The sequence below is a fragment of the Heterocephalus glaber genome, unplaced genomic scaffold (assembly GCF_053883595.1).
Source record: "Heterocephalus glaber isolate CG9 unplaced genomic scaffold, H.glaber_assembly_v1.0 deba00000676, whole genome shotgun sequence".
NCBI lineage: Eukaryota > Metazoa > Chordata > Mammalia > Rodentia > Bathyergidae > Heterocephalus > Heterocephalus glaber.
In genome coordinates, this window is record NW_028258156.1 from 26695248 (window position 1) to 26722379 (window position 27132).

At 39.8% G+C, this 27132-nt stretch overlaps 1 protein-coding gene across 12 annotated transcripts in view; it reads right to left on the reverse strand.

Annotated features, from left to right (window-relative positions):
• The window catches only part of Magi2 (membrane associated guanylate kinase, WW and PDZ domain containing 2), a 1273508-nt gene that overhangs the window by 156672 nt on the left and 1089704 nt on the right, over positions 1 to 27132 (reverse strand). For 11 of the 12 annotated variants that reach the window (XM_087206547.1, XM_021253974.2, XM_087206545.1 and 8 more), the window contains 2 exons: positions 13017 to 13048; positions 6086 to 6275 (listed from right to left, as the gene is read on the reverse strand). In XM_087206547.1, the coding sequence (XP_087062673.1) occupies positions 6086 to 6275; positions 13017 to 13048 (222 nt within the window). The remainder of the gene's footprint in view (positions 1 to 6085; positions 6276 to 13016; positions 13049 to 27132) is intronic. The other variant, XM_087206543.1, reaches the window with a different exon arrangement.

A 27132-nucleotide genomic window follows, 5' to 3' on the forward strand; every position in this document is an offset into this window, starting at 1 on the left:
CTGACACTTTTATGATCCTATATTTGAACGATGTCTCACTGCAGAGGAGTGTGGACATGTTGTACCTCATAAATTGTTTATTTATAATAACCAAGGTTCAATGTGAAGAGCAAAAAGCTTGGACAAACTTCAGTTGTAATTCACCTTGGGTTCCAAGCAAGGGACAGGACCCTGAGGGAAGTTTCAGGAGGACAGGTTTTTCCTTCTCTGTCTGTTGTTTGCATTTGTTTTTTGCTATAGTTTCCAATGCTGCAGCTAAGAAATGTCCCCATAGCTGAAGATAAGATAAACCTTTAGAAGAGAGTCAGGCTTAAAGAAAGTGAGGGAACAGGATAAGACTTTCCTACAAAGCGCGATTGACAAATATGGGGACAGTAGAAGATGCATTGCCATGAATCTCCCTCAGAATACTCCCACTTGCTTCAAACATGCTTATGCCATCATTCTTGCCACTATCTAAAGCAGCTGAAGTCCTCTTTTGAGTATTTTGAGTTGAGCTGTCATGGTGACCTCAATGTCCTGAATTCATTCAACACATTTACCTTTCACGGTCACTTTGACTTTGAGGAAGAGCCAGAAATTGCATGGTGCCAGATCAGCTGAGCGAGGTGGATAAGGACACACCATAATGTTTTTATTTGATAGAATTGCCATAAGTGATGTGCAAGGTGTGAGATCAAATGATATGGTGAATGTTTAAATAAATAAGTTATTACAGTAAAAATCACATTGCCATTAATCCCCTTCAAAATACTCTCCCATGTGTTGAACACTTATCATTGCCCTTGATAATGCATTTTATTGTAATAAGCTTAAAAACTTAAAAAAACATAGTCACTGTATTTTTTGATCACTCCTTATAAATCAACAAATTTTCATTAGGATATTGAAACTTTATTTTGTAAGATTCCAAAGTGAGACAGACTCATTTACTTTGTTTGGCTGGCCTGGTAATGAAAAGAGGAGACGTGATGGCCATCATTTGCAATTATCTAAGTGTAATCTTTCCAAATTTTGAGCTTTTGGATGAGAGACGTCGAAGCTGACTTACTCTCTGTGATAAGAGCGAGAACTTCCACGGCACAATGTGGCCTGTGTGAAGCCTCACCTTCTATTTTTCCTGCTTACTTTGTCAAGGTCTAGAACTGGCCATAAGTACAATTTCCAGGTATGGGTGAGCTTGGGCACTAACAGCCACAATGCAAGCTGTTACCTCAAATTAGGGATAAAACATGTACAGCCAAAAATTTGACTAGCCAAAGAAAGCCTTTCTGAAAAGATTAAAATATTTATTCATGGTCTGTACATTTAGATATAGGCTTTTCTTGGGCAGTGATGATGGCTATTTCTTGAATGGATTCATGAAGGAAAACCACATAATTCGTCATTCAAATGTAGATAGTCTAGAGAACAAAAGGGCAGCTATTAATAATTATGTCGGAACAATACAGGCCAGGCCTGTCCCAGAAAAACTCACATATGGTCACCTTAGATGGTCTCACAAGTAACTAGGCCATTAAAAACGTTTCCTGCCATATCAGAAATATGTGTTTGAGGCAAAGACACAATCACACATCATGAAAGAATGGCCGGAGGTAACAAGGGAGAAGAATGTAAAAGTCTTTAGAAATAACTGTTTTCCTGTTGTTAGAAATGGCTTACACAGTGCAACATTAGCACTCTTTACAAGCAGAGAACTTTGTGATTACAAAGAAAAGTCAAGTCCTTCCTTAGTGACTCAGGGGAAAAGGAAAGACAAGAGAGAAGTCAAAAGTGTACAAAGGGTGCTCTTTCCCTTTGCTTTTAAGTTTTAAAATTCTAAGTATCAGGGGCAGTCAGAAGTCAGTTATCAACAGAGACTATACAAAGAGAAGTGTGACATTTGTAGTCTTTGGCAGGGAGGGAGGAAGGGAGGGAGGGAGATATTTGTTCTTTTTGGGAACCGGTGATACCAGTTGGGTATCACTAATTCAGAAGTCCTAAATCCAAACCTTTCTGAGCTGACATGACTCTGCAAAATGGAAGGTCATCACGATACAGGTGCACTACAAATACTGCATGAAAGTATCTTCAGGCTATGGGTTTAAGGTGCTCATGAAACATAAATAATTTTTCTGTTTAGATTTAGGTGTCATTTCCAGAATGTCTTATTACGTACATGCAAATATTCTAAAATCTGAAAAAATTCCAAAATCCAAAACACTTACGGTCCCAAGCATTTTAGATAATGGCATAGGATCAATGTTTAAATAATTAACATGAGAAAAACCTAAAGGCTGTATTGCCCAAAACTTAAAATATTTTTTCTTGGCATGGTTCTACAACACGTAAGCAAGCTTAAGCTTATATAGAATTAAATTAGAGGGGAAAGAATTTCTTTTTGCAGAGTTTGAAAATATCTAACACATATTTTCCCAATTAAACATCAATTTTTGCACATGGAAGCTGAGAAGCTACCAGTATTCTAATTTACTTTTTTTTACTGTGCAGCTTCATGTATCCAAATGTCGAGATTATTTGCTGTGTTGTCTAAGGTAGCCTTGTTCAGGAATTCTTTCCTATGTACAGTATCTGTTTCTCCAATTTCACTGTAAAATTTGGTGATCAGAGAAGACTTCTCATGCACCCCTCTCATGGAGGGCCTCGCAGAGTTCTAGACACACACGGCGGGTTTTGTATGTTCCTGCTGCCTGGCATGGGGCCTTGAGCTGTCCCCTCTTGGCAATTCTGCCCAGGGCTCTGAAATCAGAGGCACTGCCCACTCTCTGGGTGTCTTTCTTCAGTTCCCACACAATCTGGAGAGGATCTCAGAAGACAGGAGGGGTTTCTAGCTTTCCTCTCCTGAGCACATACCTGTCACGTTCTGTTTCATGTGGCTCTGGTATCCTATGGTTGTCTTCATTTGTTTAAAATCACCCCCACCCCGGAATACATCTTTATTAAGATGTCCTGTGCATGCACATTAAAATGTCAGCGTAATCTAATTAGGACTCAAGTGAGGCACAGCAGCATTTACATCATTTGCTAAATTTCCATCCTTTGCAGGGGGCTGATGACTTGAATGGGAACATTTCTCGACAGCCTTCATGGAACAAGCATTTGGTAGTTCTCCACAGCCCAGACTTGTGGATGGAGGGGCATATTTTTATTTGGGAACTGCAGCCTAGTTTTGAAGGTGAATACAAAAATCTCTTTAGCTCAGACTTGGCTATAAAGAGGAGACATGAGGTCATTACCAGGCAGGGAAAATATCAAAAGACTAACAGTTTTGATTAGGATTCTCTTCCATACTTTTCCTGGCCCCACTGATTTGTTTTATAGGAAAAAGATTAAAACACATACGAATAAATAGATCCAAAGCTAAATGTTAGGCTTGTGATTCAAAAGAATAATAACGAAAGTGGTTCACAGGCAAAGTTTTGAACCCGGCCCTTTTTGGGGGTTTATATATGTTTTATGATAATTGTATTAAAAAATTAAAAATCCTGTTTTAAGATGATGAGAAGTAGATGAGCTTTCTAGCAGCTAATTTAAAAAAGAAATTGTTCTAAAGTTTTTAGTGAGGGAAAGAAATTTCTTCTTGGGAACAGGAAATGTACAGAGGGCAAAGGGCTCTCATTCTTCTAAGACACGTGTGCGCCCAGAGTGAGGGAACCGATGATCTACCTTGGTTTCCTGGGTCTTCGGGATTCAAGCTTTTCTTACCCTGACATGATTTCTGTGTTTCACTTACACTCCCTTCAGTGTTCTGAAATAGCAGGGTCGAGGAGAAGTAGGGAAAGCAAACGAGCACACTCTCTTTGGGCATGCTGAGAGTTGTGACCTGAAAACAGGACTCTGACCTCAAAAACATTAGGCAGAGCTGATGGAAAGCGGAGCGTGGGGTGCACCTGGAGAGAGGCCATGGTGACAGAGGCAGGGTGCGGGGGGCGGGCAGAAATCTGCTGTTCTTCAGCTGCACAGGGAAAGGGGTGAAGAGCTGCCAGGGGAGGAGCGGAAGGAGACCAGGAGGTGGAGGCAGACTGGCTTGCTGGGGTCATCACGCTGCAGGGGCAGGACAGAGAATCAGACTTCTTCCAGGGTTGCCAGGGGGTCATGGGTCTCAGACAACCACAGAGAGGAGATGGGGAATAAATACCATCATAGCCTTTGTCCTGGATAACAAAGCTCTGCACTGGTGAAGAAACCACCAAAGAATGAAAGCAAATGACTGACAGAGACAACATCAGAAGGGAGCATCTCCTAATGCTTCCTCCATCTAACCAAAAAGTAAGCAAGGCAAAGGCACCAGGACTGGGCTGCATTTTAATAATCCTGCAGTGTGTTTTCCTCCTTCAAAGTTGGAACTTCTGTGGTATCTTGCTGCCCACTTGTTTACATTCTTATTTCCCCACTAGATTTGTGAGAGCCAGGCAGAGTGCTCATCTTTGGTACTGCCCCTCGGTGCTGAGAGCAGAGGGGATATAAATAATAAATAAATAATAATTAATAAATATTGCCTACCGAAGGAGAAAAGGTCTTAAGAACTGTGCTGATACCTTTGCAAAAATTTTTCAGTGTAGTTAATGCTAATACCCTAAATTCATACCCTATATTTTACTGCTAGAAAATGCTTACTTTGTTCTTCCTCTACAGTAGCTGACATTCTAATGACACAATCCTCTAAAGATATTTCATTTGTTCATCCCGAAGGGGAAGAATGAAACAGTAACTCTGATGCAGCTGATTATTTAAAAGTGTGGGTATAGGTTCATTTTGGTAAAAATGATCTCTCAAAGGCCTGCTGTCCTATTTTATCAACAAAAATTACTTCTACAAAGTGTTGGAGAGGGTGGGGAGAAGGAATTATGCCTGCTTTTCCTTTTACCACATGGGCACATAACATTCAGTCCCTGAGCTCATCAGAAGAATAAGCAGATTTGAGATCCTCTGAGACCATACACAACTGAAAACTTCCTTTTCATGCTTCAGATAATAAAGTTGGAAACAAGACGACGGCGGGACATTAGAGGAGAGGAGAGGAGAGGAGATCAGCAGCCTGTACATGGGAGGACCAGGGAGTAAGCCCTTTTCCAGGCTAGATTCCCTGGTCATGTGTTCAGGCTCTTACTACCCAGTGTATGACACAGTCAGGCCATTCAGACTCCTGTTCTCCAACAGAGGCAGGACATGACCTTAAGGCAATGGAAAGAGGCATCACCAATGCAATACAGTATTAAAAGCCTTCGTTTTCTATTATTTATAAAGTGCAATGAAATAATTCTACAAGACCTTCAACCAGAATGGCAACTGCAGACGAGATATTTTAAGACAATGTTCAAATGGACCCAATTGCATTAAATGAGAAGCAGAAGAGCTGGGTAGAAATGATCAGAAACTGGCTCTGCCCTGCCTTTGGAACCAGCTGATTAAGGGCTGTGAGCCTCAAGGACTTAGCTGACATTTTACTCTGGGCTCTGACTTCTTCAGTGACTGCCGTCAAGGGCCTCAGAAAAAATCCAAGCTTTGCTCAAGATTGGATTCCACAGACTGAAAATTCCCAGGGTTTCTTCTTTGGTGACTTACATAAATCTAGCAACTGCCCTCATTCCCCAATTCCCAATTTTCTTTGAGGATTTAGGGGAAAAATAGGAAATAAAATTTGAAAGCAAAAGACATAATATACTTACTTTTACAATCAACAGGGTTTTTAAGTCAATGCGAATAAAGTTTCAGTTAGATTGGAGGACACTAAGCGAGGTACAGGACTACAGTTAATAATGTATATTGCAAAATAGTTACAAGAGAGGTTTCTAGATGTTCTCAGCACAAAGAAATGACAAATACTTGACATGCTAATTAAGCTGCTTTGATCACTCCAAAATGAAAACCATCGTATTGTACCTCACAAACGCATGCAATTATTTGTCAATTAAAAATAAACAAAACCATAAAATGGGGAAAATAAGCTTTTAAGAGAATTTCAGACCAGCCGATTCCTCCTCAGAGATAGTTTTGCACCTCAGAATATAAAATCACGCCAGTCCTTTGGGCCTCAATATGTCTCCTGGTGGGGCACCAGCTGGTTTTGGGGGCTTTCACTTACGCCTACTTTCATAAATGGCTCTCGACTTCTCATAGAGCTCGTATGGGTCAGGCTTCCGTGGGTCAAAGGCCTCTGTTGAGTCCGGAAAGGAGCTCCTGTGGAGGGCAGGTGGAAAGGGCAGGTTCTGTGGAACGGCCGGAGCGGATAAACTGGTCTGTGGACTCCCGTGACTCTCCCATCGGTCCATCATCTGTAGAGCGGGGGAGGGGGGGGACACAACAGAGAATGTGACTGAGGAACTCATATGCTCCCTGCTCATTTCCCTCGTCACCTTTAAGCCACACTTTCCCGCCTCGTTCACTTCTCTTCCAAGAAGCAGTGCAAACTCCAGCATACGTGCCTTACCAGAAAATACTCTATTTCTACATAATAAAGCATCGTAGTCACTTATAAATAAAAGCAGTGCCCTCTTCAGAGTGGAAGCATATCTATAACCTTTCCACTTCTGAGCCAGTGATCTTCAGCAGGTCCCTTAATTTATCTGAGTTTTTCCTATGAAATAAAGATAGCATGTACCTCAAGATAATGTATGTGAAAGTGGGGGGAAATGTAAGGCATTGTATTTTCCTTGTCTAAGAGGGTCCCAATTTATTACATCACTTTCCTAACACAGAAGGTAAAGAAGTCCATGCATATTCATTTGCATCCACACACATCCCAGGAGCCTCCTGTCCATAAACATCCAGTCACTTCCCTCTGGATTATAAGTAATTCCACAGCCATCTGGGATGCTGGGGCTGTTCAGTTTTCTAGGAAACTGCATTTACTGCTGGCCTGGTGACGTCTCCCCCAAGATCTGCTGCTGCTGTTGGTAACCCTTTCCCTGTGGACATGATCTTCTTTTATCCTCTTTTACCATAGCATCACAAGGTAGATAAAGCAAGGACAAACACCAGTCTCTTTTCAAGAACAAAGCCAGGTTTCCCAAGGCTGGCTGTTGTCACCACCAACTTCACCTCCATCCAGCTATTAACTGATGTTGCATTCAAACTCACTTTCTGCCTTTCTGCTCTGAATACACCTGGAGTGTGTGTAAAAGTTAGATCAAGTTATCTTTTTGCCTACAACTCTGCACTGGGTGAGCATGGTCCTCAGGACCAAGGTTGAAGTCCCTCGTGGGTGTGGCACCCTCCTCAGGACCTGGGTGCTGTGTCCATTGGTATCTCTCCTGACCATCAGGACCCACAGGGTTCACTTCTGGCCTGGAGCTTTGCATACCACATTTCTCCTTCTCCCTGCAATGTTCAGCCCACTTCTCCTGCTCCATCCCCACCCACTCTCACTCCCTGTACTAGGTTCCGACCAGGCATTCCCTTTCCTGGCAGTCTCTGCTGACCACTGTGTCCATTCTGGGTGCTCCGACTGCACCACGTTCCTCATGCCCGGCTGTGGGGAAGCTTCCACCTGTTCATGTCTCCTCAAATACCATGTGCTGGGGACAGGTGCTGTGCCTCTGCACTGTCATACTGCAGAACATAGGAAGTGCTCAGGAAATGCTCATTTCTCGAGTGCGTAAAGTCTTGATTAAAATAGGAACACCTCGTAAAAAATTAATTTTGACACACAATGCATTGCATTTGGCAGGATCCTAACTTGCTGTCTTCTACTTCACTGTCCCTTTTTTTCCACAATGGCTTTATTTTGGTCAGGGCTTTGACTATCACTCATCAATATCCTAAGGCTGCAAAGGATGGAAAGGACCGTGTAGCCTGTGTTTTTCAGACTGTGCATTCACATGCCCTGTGAACACCAAGGGCCCCTGTAGCCCACCCATCTGGGAGTGGGATAGGAGTTTGGGCAGGAAGATTGGGTTTAAATTGTTTTCTATATGGGCTACTGCCCAAGATTTCATTAGAAGTTTCTACAGCTAATGAGGATGGATGAGCCCTGGTCTTGTTCAATTTCCTCATATTAAACATGATCTGCAGAAGCACAGGGAGGGCAAGTGGCTTGTCGGAGCTGGTGACAGGCCCTGGTGACAGCCAGGCCACAAATAGCCTAAGCAGTTGACATCATAACACCCTGGTGAGCAACTGGCCAATATAGTCAGGGTTCCTGCTCCTTTTCTGTTCAGTGGGCCTTCTGCTCTCATTTAGTAAAAATCCTTCCACATGTATTTCATAATTCATTGAACAGCAAGACCCACATAGGAAGCGATTCTGGTTTCTTTGGTCATTCATCCTAGATGATTTGCTGTGAGGCAGACGGCCCACATTTGAGCCTTTTTTTTTTTTTTTGGTTCACTTTAACTGACTTCCAGCACCACGTGGATACATTCTGGCTCTTACTTCCTCACTCTGGTTTCCAAACTTAGGATAGTAATTGCCAAAACATAAGAAATTAGAAATACGGCCTTAGGTGCTGTAGTACCCCACTTGTCCACATGGGGTCTCGGTAAACGTCTATTTCTCCCCGAGGGTTATGGATCCCTGCACGTGTCGTACAGGATATCTATTGTTTGTGCACAGTAATCGAAGGAAACATGCTTCAGGTGAAATACTGGTATTTCTAAAAACAATTGTAAACTACAGAACAAATAATACTTTGGGCACGGTTTGGGAAAGTTTTTGTGGCAGATCGACAAATTCTACCACTTTTATAGCACAGAGATGGGGAAATTAGTCGAGTTCGGTTCATGCTTTGTGAAGCACTCACAGCTTCTTGCTGTGACATTCTCAACCCTCCACACACTCCGTCAGGTCAGGGTTTCTTAAAAAACTGTAAAGCAGAAAATCACTGTGCCCATGAAAAAGCAGACTTACAACCAACGCCCTGGCCCTGCCCTGCTCCCTCCAAATGAAGTTTCCTGGTTGGTGCCAGCCCAGGAGACTATGGGGTGAGCCACAGCCTGGTGGGAGGTCACCCCTTCGCTGGATCTGGTGGATGGCCACACTGCACTTCTTGGAGGGCAGCTTCTGCTGACTGCTCCCTACTTCCTTAGGTACCTTGGTCTCTGGCTTTCTGCCTTCTACCTGGGACACTTGCATTCCTTCGTTCACGAACCTCCTGGATTCTGCTTCTGTCCTTTGCCCAGCGGCCCCAGCCTCACTTGCTCTCTGATGCATCTTCCTAGTGTCAACCTCTCTAGAATGTGCTGCTTACAAGCCTCTTCTCTCTCAACTAGGAGTCATACTGGGCTTTTCCTGTTTGGTCCCAGAGGTGACCACATATGGGTGAAGGTAAACATCTAACCAGAGTAGGGAATAACAGAGGTGAAGTTGTATTTTATGTCTGAGAGAGGACTTGTATCTTTGCTGGCTTTAGTGAATGAATGAATGGATGGATGAATGAATCTCTGATAGTATGAAAGGTTAGTCATTGAAACATCTGAGGATAGAGTGACCATACCTATACATCCAATGGTAAATAGAAAGACCCAATCATGATTATGATTAATTTTTTAAACCCAGCTTCTGATTCTAGGCTGCACACAGGGAGTAGAGTGTCAGAGTCTGTCCCCTATACTCTGTCCCGAATTTGTTTTCTTCCTTTGGGATACTGTAAATACACTCCCATCATTATTTTAGGTGGGGTTCGGAGATGAAGGCATTTGGCTTGATTCTATACTTGAAAAATGAACTTTGATTCCTTCCAGATTTTTTTTTGGGGGGCTACTGGATATCAAACTCAGGACCCTGCACTTGCAGGGCAGGCGGCAGCACCACTGAGCTAATTTCCTGGCCCCAATTCCTTCCAGATTTAAAAGAATGAAAACTCACTCTGAGGAGTACATTACTTGTTAAAGAGGAAGTGACTGTCTCGACATGGATTAGCTCAAGATGTGGAATAGCAGGACAGGAGAGGGTCAGTGAGTGACAGAGAACCAGGAGGTGGTTAAATCTCTCCCAGGATAATATTTCCTGACTCTGACCAAGTATGTCACCAATTCTCTTCAAAGGAGAGTGTGTATAAATCCAAATATTGGGGGTGTATTGTATATTTGTTTCAATTAATTCAGCCACCCAGGTTCATTTCATAGAGTGATTTATTTATAAAGGGCTTATGTGCAGATGGTCTGACTTCTAAGGGGTCAGTGGTTTATATTTCTGAGTTTAACATGCAGAGGCACTCTTTTAAGTATCTTACATGGATTAGCTCATAGAATCCTCACAATAGCCTTGGGAGAGGGGTATTAGTATCTTCATTTTACAGATGTAGGACTTGAGATGCTGAGGACTTTAGCAGCTATTTCAAGGTCACACAGTAGGTAAAGAGAAGTAAAACTTGAACCTAGGCAATACGTACATCATCAGAGTCTGCACCTTTAAAGATGAGACCATATGTACGGCTGCTCGTTATAGCTCCCAGTCTACAGGGTTTCTGGTAGATACATGCAGGACATTAAATCAAAATCATTAAATCAAAAGCTCTCATCTTTACTCAGCCTAAGACCTGGAAGCCCAAGCCTTACTTTTTGTGAATATGCATGGGCACAAGATTAATTGTACACTGAGTTCTATAAAACCTTTTCTGGAATTATTGACTAGGGTGTAATTACTATAATGACAGCAAATGCTGCAATTACGTCAAATGACATAATTTGTGTAGTAAATGTGGTACATATAAGGAAATCACTAGATTGCATAATTGTTGCGCCATGTTGAGATTGCAAGGTTGCCTGTTAAATTAGGTGAAGATGTGTAGAACCCCAGAGCACAGATTTAAGTTTGGTGGTGAAAGGATGTACCCAGTTAGAAGCTGGACAAGATAAATCATTTCCAATATTTAAAATCACATGCATCACTAAGTGATTTATGAAGCCTAGACAGGGCTGCTTTGCCTATCTGAAGATTTCTGCATATCAAATGAGCCAAATCCTCATGGGGACATGGCTGGTGAGTGTCCTGCTTTCCCACAGTTACCTTCCACTTGTGGGACTTAGACATTCCTGTCAGGACGAGGTGTCCAAGGCACCATAAAATGGGATCCCAGCAAACCAGGCCCAGTACTTGGGGGTTGGGCAATTAATAGTGCTATGGTTTGGACGCTGAATGTCTCTCCCTGCCCCCAGGCTGATGTTTATTTTTATTTTTTTGGGTACTGGGGATCGAACTTGGGACCTTGCGTTTGCGGGGCAGGCGCTGGAACCACTGAGCTAAATCCCCGGCCCCCCAGGCTGGTGTTTAAAGCTTGGTGCCGCTGGGGTGATATTGGGAAGTGGTAGAAACCTGCAGAGGTGGGGGCAGTGGGAGATGCTTACATCATGTGGGTGTGGCCTTGAAAGGGACAGGACTTTGGCCCCTCCCTCTCTTTGCTCTTCAGCTCACGATGTAAGTAGCTTTGCTCCGCCATGCTCTGCTATGAGGAGCTGCCTCACCATAAGTCTAAATCAACACAGCAAACTTATTATGGAGAGGCCCCTTCACAACTGGGCCAAAATAAGCTTTTCTCTTTATTGGTTGTATGGTTTACACCTAAAATGTCTCCTAAAAGTTTCATGTGTTCACAGGTGGGACTTCAAGCAGGTGATTAGGTCATGGGTGCTATACTCATCAGTGGATTAATCATAGTTGCATGTGCTGTTAGGAGTGTGGCCTGGTCGGAAGAGGTGGGTCACTAGGGCTGTGATCCAGAACGGTCTATTTTTGTCCCTGGCTCCTCCCTTCTCTCTCTGCTTCCTGGACGCCATGGGTTGAGTTGCTGTCCTCCACGGTGCACTCCACCATGCTGTTTCTCCCTGGCACCAGCTGACCATGGACTGAACCCACTGGAGCCAAATAAATCTCTCTTCTGTTAAGTGGTGGGTGTCAGGCATTTTGTCCCAGTGATGGGACAGTGACTAAAACATTAGTTTTTTTTATTATCTCAGGTATTTCTTTATAGTGCTGGAAAGCTGAGTAACACAAATAATTCCAATTTGAGGGGCCAGGGATTTAGCTCAGTGGTTCTGCCGCCTGCCTTGAAAGCATAAGGACCCGAGTTTGATCCCTGGCACCAAAAAACAAACAAAAAAATCCAAATAATTCCAATTTAATGGGAAATAAAGACTGGTTCCAATGCTAATCCAACTTGGCTCACTGATCCTTACAAAAACATCACTAAAACTCACTAGCCTCATACATTGGCATAAAACTTTCAGCATGTTACATAAGGGGCTTAGACTCAGAAAGTTTAGGTGATGGCAGAGATCACCAGTATCTCAAGAAGATTCAGAAGCACCATTCTGAGCGATTATCAGATTTACTATACATATCACACAGAAGTAATATGTAATACATATTTAGGGTATTTATTACACAGAACTAATATATTTATACACAGAACTAAAATAAATACATGTATATGCACAGAAAGTTAAATATATGTGTGAACTTATATTTTATTTAGCTCTCTAGCCACAAATATATACATATATTTAGCCGAGACACTAAGATGTAAATATAAATATATAAGTATATATGAAGTTAAATTTCTTTTTTTTTTTTTTTGGAAGTTAAATTTCTTGTAGCTCAGATTTAATTTGTAAGGCAAGACCTCTGAGCCCATATTTTACATTGTTTCTAAGAATTCTACCTTATAAAGATAATATAGTGTGGGGCTGGGGATTTAGCTCAGTGGTTTCGCTGCCTGCTGTGCAAGTGCAAGGACCAGAGTTCAATCCCCTGTACCAAAAAAAGAACAAAAAGATAATGTAGTGTGTATGACCGCAGAAAAATAAAAGATTTTAAAAATATTTTCATTATATCAGACTAAACAGTGTGTTTATTTTTAAGGATATTCAAAAATGGGAATGATCATCTTTATATGAAAGTAACATGAGCTAGTCTTTGACTTGAGGGAAAAATATGAGACCAGAGAGCACAGAAAATTTGTTCTCTGACATCATAGACTCTCAGAGGTGGAAGAGATTTAAAGGTCATTCAATTCAACCCTCATTTAATGAGATTATATGGTAACTTGAAATAAAGAAAGAATAACAATTCCAACTCACAGGCTTTGGAGTTTTCCATGGAGAAAAGAAACCTGTAACAAAGAAAACAATATTTGAACTTTGAAAATATACCCCGCTACCGTTAATGGATGGTATATTAATTCTAATCCACTTTAAAATAGTTAACAGCAACAACAAGAACAAATTTCTGCATGACTGTAAAATTATTTTTGAGGTGCTCAAGCCATTTCATTAGAATTATATTAATGATTCTAAGAACATTTCCTTAATTGCCAACTGAGGATTCTGAAACACAGAGAAGGCAGTTGATTACGTGACGTGACTTCAGAAGGCCCAAGACTGAGTTGTCCTTAGGGATTTCATCACTCAGGCTTAGCAGGAGACACAGTCCAATACAGACAAAACTTTAGATTTACCTTTGCTCAGTGGAAGACATGATTCTGCTTTATGTAGCTATTTTGTGTAGTTAAATCAACAAGACTTTGATGTTCCTAAACTTAAAAACAATGTTATGTATGTTTACTATAAATCAGACCCTACTGTAAATTTTTATATGACTTCCCCCACTGACATCTTCTGTAGTGCAAATTTTTATTTTATTTTATTATCCTTCTATGCCAGCACTAGTGTAATGTTTCATACAAAGAAGCTCAAAATGTTTGCTAATTGAATGAATAGTATACCAGTGAAGGCTTTTTAAAAAACTTGAGCCTTGTCTATTACCACAAATGATATGATTAGACAGACTCCATTAAAGATACATTAATTCTCTTTATAAAAAGTATAGTTTTATCACATTGATTCATTTTTTAAAAAGGCAGTCAAAACAAGTCCCAAAATAAAGGAGGTAGCAGGGACTGACATACACTGGTCTTAACAATCTAAAACTTAATCTAGCAGATAAAATAAAATTACTTTCTTCTCGTATCATATCCTCCCTCTTTCGATAATTTTTTGCTCAAGTCAAAACTAGGTGATTTCTGATAAATGTTCAATAAAAATGAAATATTGAAAATATGCCACCCACTATGTTTATCATCTTGAAAACAGATGTTCAAAATGGGAATAGTTGAGAACCAAAACCCATTTATAGGAGAGATCTACAGAAATCTGCACACACAATTACCTAGACATTTAAGCAACGCAACTCAAGCACTGCAAAAATACTAATGGCACCTTATTGCACCATTATAATGAACTGATGATTTCATATGAAGAGCGAAACTATATAATTCATCACATTTCTCAGCTTTTCTGGGAACCCAGAGTTAAAGTGAATGCTCACACATAACAACCATCTTAATCAAGAACCTTGGGTAGAGCTAGCTCTTTTTCTGTCTCACACACTTGATTCTTATTTCTCTTTTTTAGTAATGAAAAGAATTCTTTTCAATGTGTGATTTGATTATAATTTAATTATACGGATTTAATGATATCCTTTTTGGAAAGAGCTAAAAGTAAAAATTATAGATAAATGAACACATTTCTCTTCTGGACTCTTTCTGTAAAATGTCAATGAAGACACAGGAGGTGAGCTGCTCCCAGTGCACAAGAGGAGGCTTCTGGGCCATGTTACCACCTCTCCTGGCACACAGGAGGTGAGCCACTCCAAGCTCACAAGAGGAGGCTTCTGGGCTGCCGGACCACCCCCACCAGCACACAGGAGGTGAGCCGCGGGGGCACCAGCAGCACCCCCCCCCCCATTTTGAAATGAGAAGAGACGTAAACAAGTCTCAAAACCAGACTTCCAGATCACCTACAGCAATCCCAAAGGGAAACAAGATGGAATACTCTGATACTCAACTACCTGGACTCCCTGAACTGGCAAGAAAAGAGGATCTGGAAAAAATGGAATCAGAAATAATTTCTCAGATAACAGCAAAGATTGTACTCATAGTGCAAGACATGATTAATAAATCTAGAGAGGAGCTCAGGAACATGATGGAATCCCAATATAGGAAACAAATGGAATCCATGAAACAGATGCAAACAGACTTCCAGGAGATTAAAAGCTCCACTGGGGGTTGGGGATTTAGCTCAGTGGTTCTGCCACTTGCCTTGCAAGCACAAGGACCTGAGTTTGATCCCTGCTACCAAAAAAAAAAAAACCTCCATTGAAAGTCTACGCAGCAGAATGAGCCAATGTGAGGACAGAATTTCAGATAGAGAAGACAGGAAAAGAAAAATTCCTTAAAAATTGTAAGGAACCATGAGAAATCAATCCAGCAGCTGCTAGATGATGCAAAGAAGAATAACATAAGACTGATTGGAGTCAATGAAGAAACAGGAGAGAGTGCAGATGACATAAAAAAACTGTTCACAGGAGTGATGGCAGAAAACTTCCCAAGCAGGGGAAAAGAACTTGACATACAGATAAATGAGGCATATAGGACTCCAACTAGCCTTGATCAAAAAAAATCTACACATAGGCATATAACTGTTAAGATTCCAGAAACCCAACAGAAGAACAAAGTTCTACAAGCAATTAAAGAAACAAATCACATACAAAGGAAAGCCCATCAGAATCACAGCAGACTTCTCAATGCAAACCCTCAAGGCAAGAAGAGCTTGGAGTGATGTATTTCAAGCCCTAAAGGAAAACAGCCTTCAACCCAGACTGATGTACCCTGCAAAATTATTGTTCAAAATTGATGGAGGAATAAGATACTTTCATGACAAAGAGCACCGTAGGAACGTCATGAATACTAAATCAGTACTCCAAAAAATTTTAGACAATATCCTAGGAAAAGACAACAATCACAACCCCAGGAAGCCCAGCAGAATGAATCTGTTGGGTGCGATAAGAAATTACACGCAAAGGGAGAGAATCCAACAAAAAGTCATGACAATGATAAGTCAATATGTATGAGATATAACCATCAATGTTAATGGTCTCAATTCACCATTCAAAAGAAATAGACTGGCAGAATGGGTTAAGAAGCAAGATCCAACAAGATGCTGCATACAAGAAACACATTTAATTCAAAAAGAAACTCATAGTCTGAAAGTTAAAGGGTGGAAAACAATACTCCATGTGACAGGAACCTGGAAAAAAGCAGGAGTAGCTATCCTCTTTGCAGATCAAGTGGATTTCAAATGAAAATCTGAAACACTCTTTTCCCAAGAATTTCAGACAAGGGATACTCAACTCGTATGTACAATTTATTGTGAACATGTGTTTTCATTCCTCTTAAGTAAAAACTTAAGAACAGGACTGTTGGTTCTTAACAGTAACCCAAGAAATTTCTACATTGTTTTCCAAAATGGGTTTATCATTTTACATTCACATTAGCAGTATTCAAAAGTTCTAACTGGTTCACATCTAAGCTGACATTTGTTCTTTTAAAACTTTTAACTTCATCTCCCTACTGAGTGTATAATTCAATCTTGTTATTGTGCTGATAAATATTTTTCTGATTCTAGTGTCACACACCTTTCCTTGTGCTGTACTGGCTATTTATCAACTTCTTGTGTCTACTTTTTAATTGGGTTGTCTATCAATGAGCTGTAAGAGTTTTTTATATATTCTTATCATAGGTTACATGCATTATAAAAATGGTTTGTTTAAGGACTACTTTTCATTTTAACAATGTCATTTAAAGTTCTAAATTTTGATGGAATCTCATTTATCAATTTCTTTCTTTTATACATCATGTTTTTTATATCCTAGGAAATTCTTGCCTACTCTAAATTCATAAACCTTTTCTCTTATAATTTCTTCTTAAAGTTTTATAGTTTTAGTCTTTCATATTTAGGTTCATAGGTTCTTTCAAGTTATTTTTATGTATGGAAGTAAAGGGTTGAGGTCAATTTTTTAAATACAGATACCAGGTGTTCTAGTGCCATTTGCTGAAAACACTATCTTTTCCTCTGCTCTTGAATTGAGTTTATGTTCTATAAAATGTTAATGTTAAATAATCTTTCAAAACTCAGTGGACCACATATGTGTGGTTCTATTTCTAGATTCTCTGTTTTGTTCCAATGATCTATATGTCTTGATTACTGTAGCTTTAAAGGAAGTCTTAAAATTAGGTACTAAATTTCTTCCAACACTGTTTTTTCTTTTCTTTTTCCTTTTGCTTTTCTAGGTCCTTTGTACTCCTACATAATTTTTAAATTTCAATATCCAATTCTTCATTTATAGCAAGTATACATAGGCCTGAATTTTCATATATACCTTGTGTTTTCTAATCCAGCTAAATTCAAATACAAGTTCTAGGGACTCCTACAGATTTCTTAGTATTTTCTCTGTAGATGATCATTTCATCTACATATAAAGATTTTGCTTCTACCTTGCTAATCCTATCCTAATTGTGTCATTTTATTGCCAAACTATTTTGGTTTAGGCCTAGTTTTAAAAGTTTAATGGACAGATGAAGAGTAGGCATGTCTGCCCTTGTTCCCCACCTTAGGGAGAAAGCATTGTATGTTCTCCATTCATATAAGGCATTTTTTGCTGGAAGTATGGAGTACATGTCTTTGATCTGTTGAGAAGGTTCTGTTCTACTTCTAGTCTCCTGATAGCTTTTACCATGAACAGCTGTAGAATTCAATCCAATACTTTTTCTCCAACTAGTGAAAAGATCATATGGCTTTTTCCTTTCCTCTGTTAAAATGATGACTTTTGGGGGTGGATCTTCCAATGCTGAACCAACACTGGCATCCCTATAATAAAACCACTTTCTACATACTGCCAGATCTGACTTCTAATAGTTTATTTTGTCAAACAAATTTCTATCTATGTTCATACTTTCTTCTTCTATTATCTTTATCCAGTTTTAGGATTAGCACAATATTGATTTCCTAAAATGAGGGGAGAAGTGTTCCTTCTTTTTTCTGCTTTAAATGTTTGATGTAATTTATCAGTTAAAATGTATATGAGCCTGTTGTTGTCATATAGGTAGGTTTTCAAGCTAGGAATATACTTTCTTTAATAGGTGCTACTCAAATTTTATATTTCCTCCAGAGTCAGTTTCATTAATTTGTCTTCCAAGGCACTTCTTCGAAGTTGTCAAATTTATTTCAAAACAGATTTTTGTAAAATCAGTGGTAATGTCTCCTAGATCTTGACATTGTTATTTTAAAAATGTATAATTGATATTGTGTAACAGGAAGCAAAGGTCTAAAGGAGCAGGGGAAGTGGGAGGGGTAGGGGAAAGGAAAGAAGGGAAAAGAAAAAATATGAGAAAAGTATAAAATGGAAACAAAGTCTTTGCAAATAGGAAAGGGTGGAGGGGGTGAAGGAAGGGCAGGGGACGGGGGAAAAAAATAAGAACCAAGACACACATGTAATGGTACAAGATCCCAATGATGAATGTAACTGTATTTTATACCTAAAATGTACTAATAAACTTAATGGGGAAAAAATATCAATGAAAACAGTTTGACCCATGAGTTAAAAAGTGAAAGAATTTTAACCCATTGGCTAAATAATCATTATATTCAGTGAGGGATAAAATTAACCTGCTGTTTCATGGAATTGCTAGCATTAGTTCTTCTTTCCTTTTTTTGTGGAAAGATGTCATTTACACATTTTCACAATGTCAAAACACTCAATTATTTCCCTGCTTTCTTTGTGTTGTCACCTTCTCAGAATGCTGAGACAGGTTTGGAGCATTTGCTGTTTTACAGTTGATTAGTGCTGTGAGTTTCTTAGACTTTGTATGAAAATGGTTCTTTTATTATGGGGCTCTCATCTGCACACAAAGTTTTATTTTTTAAAAAAGATTCTTCCTCCTATGGAAAATAGATGTTCACCTGACTGCTCAGTTGCTCTGGTGCCAGAACTAACATGGCGGAAGACGGAGATTGGCAAGGAACAGACAGAGAGAGGGGGCTTAATCTGATCACCTTTTGACTTCTGGTAGAGCCCCTTTGGCTTCCCAGTCTTTGCAAACCATTTCATTCAGGCTGATCTCAGGCCACTGCCTTGACCTCAGGCTTCTTTACTGTTCCCTTACTGCAGTGCCTGGGACATTGCTAATGCTGAGTTGATCTGTCTTGGCTCTTGTTTCTGAAGCAATGGTTGCCTTTTTCTTCAAAAAGAAGCTGCTTGCTGGACACCAAGAAATTTTAGGTACAAATCTTCCCTAAAACTAAATAACTTATGTGACCCTCTGTGTTTCTTTGGCAAATTATTAATTATGCTATAAATCATTTAAATTAAGATGAATAGGAAACATCTATTTGGGATATACTCAATTTGGTCCTGATTAAGTCAGAAGGTCAAGTTTTCTATGTGATTACACTTCAATCTTCTGCTCAACTTCCCTGGGAGAGATATGGAAATACTGTAACAGTGTGAGTCAAACTATTATACGGTATGAATGTACTATAATTTCTTCTAGAGATGGCCCCTCTAGGAAGTCTGGTCTGTTTCAATTAACATTTGAAAAAATCCCCACTGAAATTCAGATCAGAGCTTTTAAATCCTTTAAGAGATGCATAGGCCCCTACACTGGGCATATTTCTGAAGTGATTCTAGTAGGAGATGAGCACAGGAAGTAAGAATTTGGAGACCTAGGAAGGCTGACCATATCCACGCAGAGACATATACACACCCCTGTGTTGTGTGGTCAATGGCCACACTCTGAATGTACGGAATAATTTCTATTTGGCACAGTTATTTAAAAATGGCTTGCTACATTTTGTGCTTGCAGCTTACTGCAGTGACCATGGGTTGCCATTCCCCTGACACACTAAAAACCATCTTGGCTCATCTTTCTGCCCTAAGTACTTTGTAGGTTTGGTTTGTGGGGACAATTGCTATTTTGGGGCTTCTCATCATCCATTTTCATGGAGATATAGGAACAGAGACATATATGATTTTTTCTTTAGCCTTTCAGAGCTAAGGGAGTCCTTGTTACAAAACCAAGTTTATAGGATAATAATTTTTCATCTTTAAAATAAGAGTAATTGTTTCTTTATGTTGTAGTTTCTGGGTTTATTTCCCCTACTTCACTGGGTATTAGAATTCTCCTGAGGGATCAAATTTCTTTAAATAACTTGACTAAAGTTTTCCATAGATCATTTATTTTTATCTCAAGCAGTATGGCATGCATTTATGCATGTATACAAATTTAGACATATTTATTTAATCCAGAGTCTTCAAACAACAAAAGCAAAAGACTGAGAACACGCCGAAACAGCCCACTGCAGACAGGCAGGTCTGCCCATGCCCTACCGAGGTCCCCAGTCACGCGGAATACCCTGAATCAGCCCGCTGCACACAGGAAGGTCTGTGCACGCCCTACTGAGGTCCTGAGTCATGCGGAAGATACCGAATCACCCCGCTGCAAACAAGCAGCCACCTGGTTCCACACTACAAAGACGCAGAGGACACCAGACCACCAGACCAAGGTACTGAGTCCTGCTGTTCCCGGCCCAGAGGTAGGGGCTTCTGAGCCTTCGTCCCACTGCTCCTGGTCCAGAGGAAGGGGCTTCCCGGTCACCATCCCTCCCGCTGCTCCAGGCCCAGAGGAAAGGGCTTTTGGGCCACCTTCTGTCCCGCCGCTCCTGGCCCAGAGGAAGGGGCTTCCAGGCCACCATCCCTCCCACCGCTCCCGGCCCAGAAGGAGGGGCTTCTGAGCTGCCATCCCACTGCTCCTGGTCCAGAGGAAGGGGCTTCCAGGCCACCATCCCTTCTGCTGCTCCCAGCCCACAGGAAAGGGCTTTTGGGTCACCATCCCTACCACGGCTCCCGGCCCCTGTCCCACCTCACCCAGCTCAGAGGAGGTAATCCGTGCAGGCACTAACAGCACCCTGCCCCAGTCAAAATGAGAAAACACGGAAATAAGTCTCAAAACCAGACTTCAAGATCACCTACAGCAACCCCAAAGGGAAATGAGATGGAACACTCTAATACTCAACCACCTGGACCCACTGAACTGGCAACAAAAGAGGATCTGGAAAAAATGAAATCAGAAATAATTTCTCAGATAACAGGAGAAATTGTGCCCCTAGTGCAAGACATGATTAATAAATCTAGAGAGGAGCTCAGGAACATGATGGAATCCCAACATAAGAAACAAATGGAATCCATAAAACAGATGCAAATAGATTTCCAGGACATGAAAAACTCCACTGAAAGTCTACACAGCAGAATGAGCCAATGTGAGGACAGAATTTCAGATATAGAAGATAAGATTGCAATTAATGACCAGGAAAAGAAAAATTGCTTCAAAATTATAAGGGAACATGAGAAATCAATCCAGCAGCTGCTAGATGATGCAAAGAAGAATAACGTAAGACTGATTAGGCTCAATGAAGAAACAGGAGAGAGTGCAGATGACATAAAAAATCTCTTCACAGAAATAATGGCAGAAAACTTCCCAAGCAGGGGAAAAGAGCTTTGACATACAGATAAGTGAGGCATATAGGACTCCAAATAGCCTTGATCAAAAAAAACTACACATAGGCATATAATTGTTAAGATTCCAGAAACATAACAGAAGAACAAAGTTCTCCAAGCAGTCAGAGAAAAGAAATAAATCACATACAAAGGAAAGCCCATCAGAATCACAGCAGACTTCTCAACACAAACCATCAGGGCAAGAAGAGCTTGGAGTGACATATTCCAAGCCCTAAAAGAAAACAGCCTCCAACCCAGATTGATGTATCCTGCAAAACTCTCTTTCAAAATGGATGGAGAAATAAGATACTTTCATGACAAAGAGCACCTTAGGAACTTCGTGAATACCAAACCAGCACTCCAAAGAATTTTACACAATATCCTAGGAACAGACATTGAGGATCACAACTCCAGGAAGCAAAGCAGAATGAACCCATCTGGCATGACAAGAAATTAAATGGCAAGGGGGAGAACCCAACAAAAAGAAAAAGTCATGGCAATGACAAGTCAATACATTTCAGTTATAACCATCAATGTTAATGGTCTCAATTCACCAATCAAAAGAAATAGACTGGCAGAATGGGTCAAGAAGCAAAATCCAACAATATGCTGCATACAAGAAACACACTTAATTCAAAAGGAAACTCAGACTGAAAGTTAAAGGGTGGAAAACAATACTCCATGTGACGGGAACCTGAAAAAAAGCAGGAGTAGCTATCCTCTTTGCAGATCAAGTAGATTTCAAACCAACACTGATTAAGAGAGATGAAGAAGGACACTACATCCTTGTAAAGGGAAGAATCCAAGAGGAAGAGATGACAATCATAAATATTTATGCACCAAACACTAGTGCGCCCACCTATATAAAACAAATACTAATGGGCATGAAAAGTCATATAAGCCTAATACAATTGTAGTGGGGGACCTCAATACCCCACTGTCACAAATAGATAGATCAACTAGACAAAAAATAAGTAATGAAATACTAGAACTCAATTGAACTCTTGAACAAATGAACTTAACAGATGTTTACAGAGTCTTCCACCCCACAAAATCAGAATACACATTCTTCTCAGCTGCACATGGGTCATTCTCCAAAATAGACCACATACTCACACATAGAACATGTTTAAGTAAGTGCAAAGGAATTGAAGTTATCCCCTGTATATTATCAGACCATAGTGCGATGAAATTGGAGATCGACAGCAAAAGAAACTCAAAAAATTTCATAAACACGTGGAAATTGAACAACACACTTCTGAATAACCAATGGGTCACAGAGGAAATTAAAGAAGAAATCAGACAGTTCCTTCAATTAAATGACAATGACAATACAACATATCGGAATCTATGGGACACAATGAAAGCAGTCTTATCAGGGAAATTCATAGCAGTGAATACACATATTAGGAAAACAGAACGAGCCCAATTAAACAACCTGATGCTGAACCTCAAGTTTCTAGAAAAAGAAGAGCAGGACAACCCCAAAGCTCATACAAGGGAGGAAATTATAAAGATCAGAGGAGAAATCAATGCAATGGAGACTAAGAGAATGATTAAAAAAATCAATGAAGCCAAGAGTTGGTTCTTTGAAAGAATCAACAAAATTGACAAACCTTTAGCCAACCTTGTCAGAAAAAGGAAAGAAAAGGCCCAAATACATGCAATTACGAATGAAAAGGGTGAAATTACAACAGACCCAGCAGAAATCCAGAGGATCATCAATACCTACTTCCAGAACCTATATGCCAATAAGATGGACAACACAGAAGAAATGGACAGATTCCTAGACACATATGAATTACCAAAGTTGAATGAAGAAGACCTTAAAAATTCTGAACAACCCCATATCAACCAATGAAATTGAAAATGTAATTAAAAACTTATCAACTAAGAAAAGCCCGGGCCCTGATGTCTTCACTGCTGAATTCTACAAGACATTTAGAGAGGAACTGCTGCCACTACTGTTTAAACTCTTCCATGAAATTGAAAGGGAAGCAACACTCTCAAATTCATTCCTGGAAGCAAGCATCACCTTGATCCCCAAAGCAGAGAAAGACCCAACTGAAAAAGAGAACTATAGGCCAATCTCACTAATGAACATAGATGCAAAAATCCTTAATAAGATAATGGCAAACAGAATGTAGAAGATCATCAAGAAGATCATACACCCTGATCAAGTGGGATTCATCCCAGGGATGCAGGGATGGTTCAATATATGAAAATCAATCAATGTACTACACTATATCAATAGAGCCAAGGACAAAAACCATATGATAATCTCCATAGATGCAGAAAAAGCATTTGACAAAATCCAACATGCATTTATGATAAAAACTCTACAAAAAATTGGAATAGATGGTCTCTACCTCAAACTGATAGAAGCCATCTATGAAAAACCAACAGCCAATATCATACTAAATGGTCAAAAACTGAAATCCTTCACACCAAAATCAGGAACAAGACAAGGATGTCCACTATCACCACTCTTGTTGAATATAGTTCTGGAAACATTAGCCACGGCAGTTAGACCACAGAAAGAAATAAAAGGAATAAAGATAGGAAATGAAGAAGTCAAATTGTCATTATTCCTTTCACAATAGCATCCAAAAAACTGAAATACCTAGGAATCATCCTAACAAAAGAAATCAAAGACCTCTTCTCTGAAAACTATGGCACTCTGAAAAGAGAGATCGAAGAGGATATCAGAAAATGGACAGACATCCCCTGATCCTGGGTAGGAAGGATTAATAGAGTGAAAATGGCCATACTTCCAAAACTGCTATATAGATTTAATGCAATTCCAATTGAGATCCCAGCAGCATACTTCATAGACCTCAAGAAAACAATCCAAAAATTCATTTGGAACAAGAAGAGACCCAGAATAGCAAAAGCAATTCTAGGTAACAGAGACATGGCTGGGGGTATCACAATCCCCAACCTGCAACTATACTACAAAGCTACTGTGATAAAAACAGCATGGTACTGGCAAAGAAACAGGCTTGAGGACCAGTGGAACAGATTAGAAGATGCAGAAACAACGCCAGACACACTCAGCCATCTCATCTTCGACAAAGGAGCCAAACACCCTCACTGGAGGAAAGATAGCCTCTTTAATAAATGGAGCTGGAAAAATTGGGCTTCAACTTGGCAAAGATTAAAACTAGACCTGTATCTCTCACCATGCACTAAGCTAAAATCAAAATGGATTAAAGATCTAAATATTAAAATAGAAACTCTGAACCAGTTGGAACAGAAGTAGGTAGAACACTTGAAGACATCGGTGTAGGAAAAGATTTTATGAACAAAACCTCAGTTGCCCATGAACTAGCACAAACAATCAAGAAGTGGGATCTCTTCTTATTAAAAAGCTTCTGCACAGCAAGATAAACCACTACCAGTGTGAAGAGACAACCCACAATGTGGGACAAAATCTTCACCTGCTCTTCCTCAGACAAAGGTTTATTATCTCGAATCTATAAAGAACTTAAAAAGATCAGACCTCCCAAATTTAAAGACCCAATCCAAAAATGGGCATCTGAAATGAATAGACATTTCTCAGACAAAGAAGTAGAAATAGCAAATAAACATACGAAAAAATGTTCAACATCACTGGTCATTCAAGAGATGCAAATGAAAACAACACTGAGCTTCCACTTCACTCCAGAAAGAATGGCTGCTATCATGAAATCAACCAATAACAAATGCTGGCGGGGCTGTGGGGAAAGAGGAACCCTGCTCCACTGCTGGTGGGAGTGTAGACTGGTGCAACCACTGTGGAAATCAGTATGGAGATACCTCAAAGAACTAGGACTGGAAGTCCCATTTGACCCTGCTAGTCCACTGCTGGGAATCTTCCCCAAAGAATTAAAAGAATCATACCACAGTGGTATATGTGCACCCATGTTCATAGCAGCGCAGTTTGTAATAGCTAAAACTTGGGAACAGCCCAAATGCCCATCCACTGGAGACTGGATAAAGAAAATGTGTGGTTTTTTATAAAATGGAGTACTACTCAGCCATAAAAAATGAGAAATTAGAGACATTTATAGCTAAGTGGATGCACATTGAGGCAATACTCTTAAATGAAATAAATAGGACACACATGTGTAAATACTGAATAGTTTCTGTGGTGTGAGAAACTGAAAGTGTAAATAAGGACTAAATGTATAATAGGTAATGTGAAATAGGAAGAAAAGGGGCAAAGGGGAAGGAAGTGGGAGGGCTAGGGGAAAGGATAGAAGGGAATGGGATTAATATGAGAAAATGGAAAAATAGGAACAATATCTTTGTAAATAGGGAGGACTGGAGGGGTTGAAGGGAGGGTTGGGCAAGGGTGAAAAATAAGAACCAAGAAAGACTATGTAAAGGTGCAAATTTCCAATGATGAATGTTATTATATTGTATACCTAAAATGTACCAATGATTAGAATGAATAATCGATAATGTAAAATAGGAAGAAAAGGTCCAAAGGGGCAGGGGTAGTAGGAGAGGCATGGGAAAGGAAAGAAGGGAAAGGAAAAAATGATGAGAAATGGAAAAAATGGAAATAAAGTCTTTGTAAATAGGGAAGGGTGGAGGGCATGAAGGGAGGGCTAGGAATGGGGAAAAAATAAGAACCAAGATGCATTATGTAAAGGTACAATTCCCAATGAGAAATGTAATTGTGTTGTATACCTACAATGTACCAATAAAAGAATTTAATACAAAAAAAAAAAGCAAAAGACCTCATGGTATGGTTATGAACTAAATAAAACATGGATAGAGACATGAATGAAAAAAGAGAGAATAAGTGGGAAAATTCAGATGTATCTTAAAGCTCCAAACTGCATTAGACCTCTAAAGCCTGTCTTTGGAACCAGACATAAAAACTAAAATATATTAATAATTTGGTACCTAAAAGCACAAAGACATCCACAGAGAATCCGACAACACAGTGAAAACAGATTAAGCAAGAAATTCTGGTGGTTAAATTGCAGAAGAAAGAAGGTTACATTGACTTTATATTGAAATTGAAACTGAATTCTGCATGTCCACTAAATATGATTTTGAATAAACTACGGAAATATGGTTATCAGGTAAAATATAATATGCCCCGATATATCTGGATTTCAGATAAACAATAGTTTTTAGTGTAGGCATGTTCTATATGTACATGAGGGCATACTTACATACAAATTATTTATTGGTCATCTGAAATTAAATTTAACTAGGAATTCTGTATTTTTATTTGCTAAATCTGGCCACTCCTTTGGGGAACAATTTATCTATGTCCTAGGTAACCACTTGAAAATAAAATACAATAGTAACATCTGCTGGAGCAGGTGATATCCCATTCAATTCAGTTTAAAAAGCCCACATGATATTTAACATTTCCTTTATTACCAGGAATCTTGCTTTAGAGAAACCTCAGGACACTGCATTTCTACAAAGATCACTAGATTGTGTTGGCTGCCTGTTCAAGGTCAGTGTGGATGACACAAAGAGCCCTCGAAGCAGGCAACACGGTGCCCTGTCCCATGCAGAATGGGACAGGGAGCTCTTTGCAGACCCGATTTCTCCTGACATGATACCCACAATGAAAGAATATCAATCTACTCACAGGAGCTGTGAGGGAACAGCCCCTTCCTGACCTGCATTTGTGTGGTAATTTATTATTTCTTTTCACAGGGTAACAAGATGATGAGCTTTCTGAAAATATCCCAAGTTGAACAAAGGATCAAAACACCATGAAGAACAACTTTGCCCCATTGTTTTTATCAATTTGGAGCTATGCCAGGGTTAATTTTTGAGATTTCCAAGAAT